Source organism: Leuciscus leuciscus (genome assembly GCF_965113295.1).
Source record: "Leuciscus leuciscus genome assembly, chromosome: 3".
Classification (NCBI taxonomy): Eukaryota; Metazoa; Chordata; class Actinopteri; order Cypriniformes; family Leuciscidae; genus Leuciscus; species Leuciscus leuciscus.
Genome location: NC_138727.1, coordinates 65,052,905 through 65,063,094, shown reverse-complemented (window position 1 = coordinate 65,063,094; position 10,190 = coordinate 65,052,905). Strand labels below are relative to the sequence as shown.

General features: G+C 36.4%; 1 protein-coding gene across 9 annotated transcripts in view; it reads right to left on the bottom strand.

The window, feature by feature from the left end:
• LOC309495374 (NLR family CARD domain-containing protein 3-like) overlaps positions 1 to 7,726 on the bottom strand; it is a gene marked incomplete at its 3' end in the record, with an annotated part of 48,224 nt that extends 40,498 nt beyond the window's left edge. For 4 of the 9 annotated variants that reach the window (XM_082165062.1, XM_082165071.1, XM_082165070.1 and 1 more), the window contains exons 1-4: positions 7,518 to 7,723; positions 6,204 to 6,277; positions 3,867 to 4,052; positions 3,309 to 3,494 (exon numbers count right to left, since the gene is read on the bottom strand). In XM_082165062.1, coding sequence (XP_082021188.1) covers positions 3,309 to 3,494; positions 3,867 to 4,052; positions 6,204 to 6,235 — 404 coding nt within the window. In that variant the 5' untranslated portion in view covers positions 6,236 to 6,277; positions 7,518 to 7,723. Of the gene's footprint in view, positions 1 to 3,308; positions 3,495 to 3,866; positions 4,053 to 4,155; positions 4,176 to 4,962; positions 5,059 to 6,203; positions 6,278 to 7,517 lie in introns of those variants that run through there. The other 5 variants (XM_082165067.1, XM_082165068.1, XM_082165074.1 and 2 more) reach the window with 5 other exon arrangements.
• Positions 7,727 to 10,190: the final 2,464 nt, after the last annotated feature.

Sequence of the window (10,190 nt, the reverse complement as noted above, 5' to 3'; positions counted from 1 at the left end):
TCACCCGGAGACTTGTTTCGCGGTACATCTATCACATGGCTTAATGACATCGCAAATATGTTGCGCTGGTTAAACAACGATGAGGACGAGGTCAAACAGATTGAGCACCAAGACGGCCCTGCATCTCCTCCATCGAACCCGAGTAGGCCTACAATCCCCGAGTTTGATATGTACAATTTAAATTGATTATTTTATTTGTATTAGTCATTGGATTGAAACAGTCTGCTAACTGCTTGCTACTAACCTACGGGCGCTACCCCGGCTATGTGTGTGTGTATATTAGCTAAAGCATACATTTAGATTTCAATATATTTGTGGTCTTTTTTCTTAGTCAGTCTAATTTAGGGTGACCAGACTTTCACGTTTTCTGGGGACAGTCCCTGTTATTGATGCAGTGTTCATTTCGTTAACGAATAATTTTCGTTAATTATTTTCGTCAACGACATTTTTTCACAGACGAAAACGAGACGATAACTAAATAAAAACTAGTTTTGAATGACAAAAACTATGACGAAAATCTATTGACATTTTCGTCAACTTATAAAAACTAGACAAAAATGTTAGTGACGATTTGGGAAGTGATCCAGTCAGAACTGATGTCCTGCGTTTGTGGTAGATGCGCACATTTGTACTGTAACGTGCTGATCTACCCAGCGGCACACGGGTTGACATGCGCTTGTAGCGACTGGGCTATTTGAATCATTCGTTCGTTTGTCCTGAATTAACAAATTCAGACTCTCTGTGTTTTCTAAGCACATTCCTTCCCAAAACGTTCTTTGCTAAGCTTACTAAAGCTTGTAACCTCCTGACTCCCAAATGTATATCATACGTCGGCTCCAGCTAGTCGGCGACAAATGGACTTTTACGACACTAATTGCACCTCAGAGACATTCCAAACCCCCTTCCCCTCTCTGGACCACAGAAAGATAACGAAACTTCCTCCTGCTACGTGACATCATACCCCCACACACACACACCTTTGTATTAGAACTTAGAAATATCATTTTCATATAAGTACAATGCCATTATGCATGTGTGATTAGCTTTGCTTTATAATAGAGGTGTAGTTTTCTAATGTGTAATCTAGAATCAGCATTCAAGATTGTCTGGCAATTGCCTTCCCCCCACTTGGTTTTTATTGCCCTAACGGAATGTCAAGCAAACTGAGATTCCAGGAGAGGAGTAGGAATAAAGTGTTAATCCTACATTTATGTATAACCACTTAAGAAATGTATAAACAAGGATTTGATTTTCCCATATCAAATTTGTGTATCTGCAATGTTATCGTGTATTAATCAAAACTTTAAAATGTTTGTAAGATGCATACAAGTATGTAACTTTGTGTATTCCCATAATCTTTCATATGACATGTTTTATATCATTTTAAATCTTGAGACTTAACGGAGTTGAATCTCGATAATAGATTGCAATGATATGATTATTACTATATGAATCATCTTACTAGAGTATTAAGACAACACCATAACTCCCTCGAGTGGGTGTCGCCCCCCAGAGACAAAGAACTTTTTCCCGCTTCAGATCTTTGGACGTTCATTGGTTGTTCGTGCGAACAGAGGCGTCAACCCATATTTTCCATAAAAGACCAACACAGGAAATCTCCGGGAAAACACTTTTACGAACCCGCTTCATCAGCGAGAAGACCCATATGGCTCCCGTTGGGAGCATTCATTCACCGTTTTCGTGAATGAATTTCTCTTTTCTTTTCTTTAAGTCTTTTCTTTATTTTCGTATTCGGACTCAGCGAAGCAAACGCAGCAAGCAACTTCAACTCAAAGAAAAAGACTCTTTTGAAAATCCCGCGGCCGCGCACACCGAAGCAAGCCCTGCTTTCTTAAAGAAACACACGCAGCTGCTCTTAGGACACACGCACGAACTCGGCGTTCTTCAGCAACAAAGAGAACCATTTTGCAAGATAAGTTTATTGAACTTTTAAGGTGATTTGATTCCTTGTTGTCTCTCGAGGTTACCCTGCCTGTGACTTTGCCTAACTGTGATCGATCTTTGATCGCACATGTTAGTTTCACTTTCTCTCATCTCTCTCATTGTCCGATCTCTCTCTCTCTCTCTCTCTCTCTCTCTCTCTCTCTCTCTCTCATTTTCGTTATTCGTTTAGTCTTGTATTTGTCTTTACTGTTTGTATTGTTATATGCATACTCATGTAAATTGTAGAACTTGTATTCCTTAGTTCGATGTAGTATTAGTCAAATTATTAAAGACCCATTATATCCTAGATTGTCTCTGTATAAGTGTTCATTTTACAAGTCAATGAAATGACGATCAAGCTACGCTTTACAAATGCGCTACTGTTAAGTAACCTACATTTTATAAGAACAAGAAAGTAATTTTCTTGGCCAGAAAATATAGCTTTCTTCGAATTATAAGAAAGAGATAATTTTGTTGAGAAGTTGATGGAATTAATTTTACGACCAGTTTGCGGGACAAACAACTGTTTAATTAATACATTAATTTCCCTTAAAATTATTCTGATTAATTGATCTGAAAGAGGGACATTTTGGTATATTAATGATTGAATTATAATTCATTGTAATTGAACATTGATGTATACGAATAAGTCTAAATTTCAGCTTCAATAATTTATTAATATTGTAAGAATATAGATGAATCAACCCGATTCATAATTTTGATTCCCTATAATCATTTGAGCTAAGTCATATTCCTTACACGCTGCATGTCTCATAAAACGTTAAATAATGTAAACGTCTGGGAGAATGAGTAGAGCAGACATATAGATCTGAATAAGAGTGACGACGCAAAAAAAAGAGCTCTATTCAGTACGGTTTTCTGTGCGCACACACCCGACCCGAAGCGTGCAGCCCTGCACAGACTATACAGCGCGCGAGTACTGAATTGAGCTCTCTTTCGTGTCTGAATGGACAAATACACACAACATTATGTCGAAATGTCTGTTTTGGAGAGTATTCACGTAATCTATGTTGGTTATGTCTTAAATAGTTTTGAGTGTATCGGATGTGCATCAGTGCAATTGGATCCGCATGTCATTGGACATGATCCGATGTCCTAAAGTGACAGTGGCAGGGCTCCAGACTAACTTTTTTCACCTTTTTTTTTTATTATGTGACTAACAACTATAGATGATAATAACAAAGTACAGAAACAACATGTTTATTTTGGGACGGTTGACGTTCACTTTAGGACGGTTCAAATTGTTTTTCAGGATGGTTCCAGGACGGAGATGAAAAAAGTTAGTCTGGAGTCCTGATATTAGCAGTTAAATAACTAACTTGATCTAGCGTGTTTATACTCACATAGGATCAGTAGTCACTGGTTTACCACTGAGGTTAAAAGGATTATCCATGAAGCTGTAACTCTTCATAGACACACAGCTGGGTTCAGGAGATCTCCGGGACTGAGAACATCCCTCCTCTGTTTTCTCACTGAGACTCATTTTAGAAGCAGCATCAGTCTTTTTTCTCTCCAGAAAGCTATTAGTCCTGCCAATACATAGTTTATAAATGAGGAAAATTCACATCCATACAAAGACACAAGGAAGAGCACACTGAAAGGCCACTAGACATCATACATCTATATACATATGCTGTATCATACATCACAAACAGCTGTTCTATTAGTTTACTTTTAAATATATTTTTGAACTTTTAAACAATTACAAACTAAAACAATATTTTAATATGAATGTAATATAGAAAACATGTTCTGAATGCGAGATTGAAGGAGTTCTTCAGTCTTTAGGGCAGAGATGTGAGTTTCTCTAAGAAACATAATAACTAGAACAACTGGTTTACTGTACAAGATCATTTCTTTAAACACTAAACCTCATTTCAGCTAAACCTCATTATACTCACATAGGATCAGTGGTCACTGGTTTATCACTGAGGTCAAGAGGATAATCCATGGATCCGTCACTCTCCATAGACACACAGCTGGGTTCAGGAGATCTCTGGGACTGAGAACATCCCTCCTCTGTTTTCTCATTGAGACTCATTTTAGAAGCAGCGTCACTCTTCTTTCTATCCAGAAAAATATAAGTCCTGCAAATACATATAGTTTATAAAATATGAAAATTCAAATAATTTATCCACAGAAAGACACAAGACACGGCAGAAAAGCCATTTGCTTTAAACTTGTACTTACCATGAAAATATCCTGCTGGTTTACTAATAAAATGTATAGCTTAAATGCAACGTTAATGGATTGCAGTTTTCTCCGTTTATGCTCCTGTGTAATGACCCTGAATTCACTATGAATGATGAAACAGGTTATATTATTAGGGATACAGTACAGTATTCAAATTTTTCTTTGATTTTCATAACTATAAAGATAAATACTGTAAAAAGATAATAACAAATACATGTTTATAGATAAACTAAAGTTTTTAACCTCAAAACATAAACCATAAATATAGATATCTATATTTAAATAGCCATAAAAACTGCCTATGCAGTAGTGCCAAAAATAAACAAAACAAATGTAATGCACTCAAATTTATGTATAGTATCATAATCAGTTTCCATTGAAACAAACGTCTCAAAATAAAGTGGGAGTGGCTTGTGAGACGTGACATGAAAACACTATAAAATAATACTAACATTTACAAATAGTGTGGAAAACATTTCATTTGTGTTCCGTGGAAAATAGCATTCAACGAATCTGTCACCGCATCTGCTGGAAAGCAGGTAAAATGATTTGTGTGCACGCGCATGTCCCCAGTTTATAAACCCTTTATTGTGGGATTTTTTTCAGTCTCTTTTTTTCAGACGGCATATATCCAGCTTTATTTTCCACTGCGTCATAACAACAACAACAACATCCTTTGCGTTTGCCAAGACAGGGTCATTCTAAAAACACTCTCAAAAACAACTGCAAAAACATAAATAACAATAACCAAGAATTTATCATCTAAACGAAACATTTCTAGCTGTTGTATATAAATGTACTTACGAGGAAGAACTCTCCCACTGTTACAGCCAACTTCCTTGTCAAACTACCTGTGTGTGTTGCTTGCTTTCATCTGACCTGTTCTTCCGGTTCAACCTGCTTTAGTCAGAATCAAGGCTTTATTTTACAAACTATTCAGTATGAATTGATTTAATAAATGACCTTCCATTTACAGATGTAGGATTATGTGTGCTTCACTTGTTTTGTTTTAATGTCATCAGAACCATGATATATGAATGAATATTGAGAATATGACTAGAGATAAACATCCCTAACATCACCAAACCACTAATATAGTTGTATTTCTGATAACTCTTAGTTATCCTGTTATTTATTAGAATGAGAGAAATCTAAATGTACGAATAAATGTACAGCTTTTATCCCACATGTCTTATGTTTATTTGATGTACACAGTATTGTGTTCATTCATTGATGTTTAGTGTGAACATCTTCCTCTAGTGTCGCACGTCATCATCACATTCTCAGGTGAGTTGCTGCTGATTCTACTGTACATGAACATATTTCTCACATTCAGTGAAACGTGAAGTAACTGAACACGCACTAAAAATGAAAACTCAATTTAACGAGATGGTCCTCACTGCAGAACACGAGATCCAGGGGGCGAGGTTTGATCCAGATCCAACTCCTTCCAGTTTATATACTTTGCTTCACCAGATGAACCAGCATATTTGTAAAGGTTGCAGCCCACAATTTTAAGAGTAAGTTGCAACGTATGAGTGTGTTGTGTGCATGATGTAGTGCAGTGCAGTGTGAAAGGATGAGAGTGATTTATCATTTAATTATTTGACTGTCCTGTGGCTGAGTTGACTGTATACACATCCATCCATTTTGAATGTGCATCAATCAAGACAAAGAACATTTTCCCATGAATGGTCCTGCATAATCAACATGCAGTCTTTGCCATGGTTTGCAATGGATACAATGGGGCTACAGCCGGAACATTCCTATGTTCTTGGCACATACAACAGGTTTTAACCAACCTTTCGACATGCTGATCTTACTTGGGCAACCACACATAACTTCGGGCCAAAGCTTTACGATCTACCAACAATGGGAATGATTACTCGGGCCCCCCAGAGCACACAACCATCCTGTACACTTAATTCATCTTTTATTGATGTGAATGGGTCAAACTCTACTCCAATTAATTCATGCAGGGATCCTCGTTGTGACATTTCTCTCACCCTGGATAAAACCGGATCTATTTGTGTCCACCCTCTCACCTGTTCTGCTGTAATAAAGGTTGTGTCTGCATTCTCCAGCATTAGGACTCGTTCCTCCTGTTCAGTGCCAGATTCTGTTGACAATGGTAAACGACTCAGAGCAACTTAATTTCAAAGATCCTTGCCAGGCTTGTAGATGATGTTGTATTTATATGCTCTTAGTGACACAGACTCCTTTCCTTGTCCATATAAATCTTTGCTGGTGGACCTTTCAATTCACCCAATTCCTCTTTAAACACTTCTGCATGTTGGCTAAGAACTTCGAGCAAGGTTGAATTTCCCACTCCTTGAATCTTATGTATGGCCTTTCATTTCACACCCAACTCCTTAATCCACCCTCTGCCCAATAAATTGGGTCCTTTTCCGGGTACTACTACTGGTAACTCCTTCACTGTTCCTGTGTATCTGACTTCCACCGGAGCAGAACCTAACACTGTTAAAGCTTGGCCAGTATAGGTTTTTAACTTTTTTTTTTTTTTAAATGTATGGTTTCCCCATAATTTGGAAAACATTTACCAATTCATTACAGTCACACCACAGCCTGTATCCACTTCAAAAGATACGTTTGACTCATTAACAGCCAATGTGATAGTCAGTGGAGCCACCTTTGGAATCTCTCAGTTTCTTTCAAACTGTGAACTGTAAAAAATACCCTCTTCATAATACGACCTCTGTCCTCCTCTGGCCACAACTCTCTTGCGTCTTTCTCCCCTTTGAAAGTTTGTTTCTTTTTGAACTTTTTGATCTGCATACTTTAATCATGTGTCCTTGTTTCCCACATTTGTGACATTTCTCAGAAGCAAATCTGCACTCATTGGTCAAATGTTGCACACTTCCACATCTGCAACCTGCTCTACTTTTACTATCTTCTTGCTTTACTGATGTGTTATGCTAAATCCGCTTCTGCCAACAGTCTACATTGAATACGGTCATTTATGCCACATTCCAGTCTATCTCGAAGCATCTCTGTAAATTTTTCTCAATAATTACAATCATGAGCCAATTTCCTCAGATACTCCCACATACTTAAGTACAGTTTCCACCTGATTCTCATGAATTGAAATTAAACTGCTGTACAATTTCACTGGGTTTTGGGTTGAAATGCTCTTTTAGCAATTCCATTAATGTCTTTGTTTCTGGTTTAATTGGCCTCAATACATTTCGACTGAATGTTTGACTTCCTACAGTGCTCAACAATATAGCTTTTTGCTTGTCTGCATCTGTAATATCATTTGCCTTTAAGAAATGTTGCAAAATTGAACAATATTCTTCCCAAGAATGAGATGGACTTTCAAATGGTGTGACGGTTCCTACCATGTTGCCCATCTTCTTTTCCAACGTTCTAACTTGTACGGATTCAGCTTCCTCACCTTTCAAAAACTTCATTCCTCTTCAAAAATGTAGTTTGCTTGCTTTCATCCTCTTCGCCAAAATGTAATAACTTGAAAGAGACAGATCTGTTCAAAATGTTTCTTTTTACTCAGGTGATTCAGCAGCAAGCAGGACACTTGATAACATCACAGGTGGATTACATATGCACACATAACAGGTTCTTCTTTGCTACTTTTTAAGCCAAGTCGAATGGCATTAGATTGCCCCCTACAGGTCGATCTACAAAAGCTCCCTCTACAACACCCTCTAATATTGGTGTGTTATTCTGTAAGAGATTAGTCAGTGTGCTTATGATCTGCTCCCAATGTGCTTTCCCTAATGTTTCACGTTCAAAGATTCCTTACTGTTTTCAGTGTATGATTTACCTTGTGTTTTAATAAAAATAAAAATAAATTATATTTCATTGTGCTGGTAGAGATGCTTTTATTGTGTTATACTACTATACTTTATGCTGCTATACTTTAGTCACATTCAGTTTTATAATAATATGCATAATCAGTGGTAGAAAAACTACACATATTTTCTTCTTCAAATAGAAAGAGAACTTGATTTAATATTACTAAACTAAAGGAGAAGTACCTACTTTTTAATCTACTAATGTATTTGAAGTCAAAGTGCATGTGGACTACTGAGAGGGGTAAAGGATCAGCCAATCAAAGAATACACTTATTTTTATTAAATATGTGTTCTTACATGTAACAAGGAACTACAGGCTTTTCAGGGAAGTTTTTGTTTGTTGTTATTTTGGAGTAAAAGCAAACGTTTCTCCAAATGAAAATATTCTAATAAAGTACTTGGTTATTGCCCACCACTGTACGTCATTATAGGAGCACATTCAAATAATGTACAAACTACAGTATTTGTAACTAACAGCGACAGCTGTGCAATATTTCACACGGTATAGATTCATAAAAATATCTCGTTGTTTATAAACATTGATATGAACATTAGACAGTTTTTATTTCTCTGTTTCTGTTCCTGCGTAATTTAAGCCGTTTAAAGAAAGTTTACCATGCTCTCCTGTCGTGCTCACAAACCACGCCAAGGTTAACATGGGACATTCGTTTCAATTGATAATTAAACTGGTCAACGCATTTAAGTAAAAAATTTAAGTATTTTCTTTGCAACAATGGTGTTTCATTGGCAGATATGTGTTTATAATGTACTGTCACTTAACAAACGATACCATATCTTGGTTTAGCCAGTAGCTAAAGCAAACAAAGATTGCATCGTCCTTTACTTTTTTAACAATCTGCTTGTGCAGCATCTGAGCACCCAAGACTGTCTGACTGTAACCTACAGTATGCATCTATATCCTCTGCCCTGGACTTTAAGTAGCATAAGCTATATGGTCATGAAGTTAAGTTATGCAGTCATTAATTCATGCATTCTTAGCATTTGCAACTGTTTTAAGAAGTTTATATCAGTTTGATCTGCTCTGAATGTCTGTGTGAAAGGCTTGTTCTAACCTCTTGTTTTTGTTCCACCTGAATAAAGCTAATGTTTTAGGTCGGTCCTGATCAAATTCACCCTTGGAGGAAGAAAAAGGAAAGTTCTTTGCAAAGGCTTGTTTGGAAATATGAAAGGTGTGTGATTATGCCAGAACACTCCAGGGATGTTCAGATGAGAAGATTTATCCTGGATTTATCGCTGATCTAAAAATCAACATTTGACACTTTCTTAAGAATTAAGAACAGAGCATTTCAAATGTTTAGTTTTATTTCTCCACATCATTCAGATAACAGTAGAACATAACTCTCAGTTTGAAACAATTCTGGCACTGTAACCTATTAGAAATTACATTGACTGATTTTACATCGACTGATTATACATTAATGTGTTACCGTATTGCAGATTATGCTCAGAGTTAGGTCCTTGACCAAGTGTCTGTCATTTGGATGTGTGGAAAACAATTTATCCTCAATAAACTTTCTCAATTCATGTCTTCTGGTGTTCATTTTCCACACCATACGCTGGCCTCTCTTTAGACCAGCGGTTTAGGAAAATGTGTTGTGTTTCCAGGTTAGCATGACCTGATATAATGTAGAGCTTAAATGCAATAATAATATTAATAATGAACTTATTTTACATAGCGCATTTAAAGCAGCTTCTCAAGACACGTTACACAATAAAAATACAAAGAGAAAAATAAATAATAAAAATTAAAAATACACAGATAGAAATACAAAGCGTACAAAAAAAGAAAGAACACACTGTAATACAAATAATTAAAATCATTGGGAAAAAGCTTACCTAAAAGGTATTTTAATTATTTGGTTGGAAGTGTGTTTCAGAGTCTAGGAGCAAAGGACGAGAAAGCCCTGTCCTCTATTGATCGCAAACGTGTGAGGAACAGCCAAAAGTCCAGCTTGAGAGGAGCGCAAATGACAAATCAATGTGAATGAATAATTTGCAGTTTTTGTTTTAATCAAAATTATATATGTTTTTATAATATGAATACTATACCTTGTCACTGATAAGTCCCTGATTGACTAATCACAATGAAAATATGACCCATAACTTAATCACATAAGACAGCCATGACTTTTATATGCTATTTATAGCATCATCAAATTGCAACTGTTTTAATCTTAA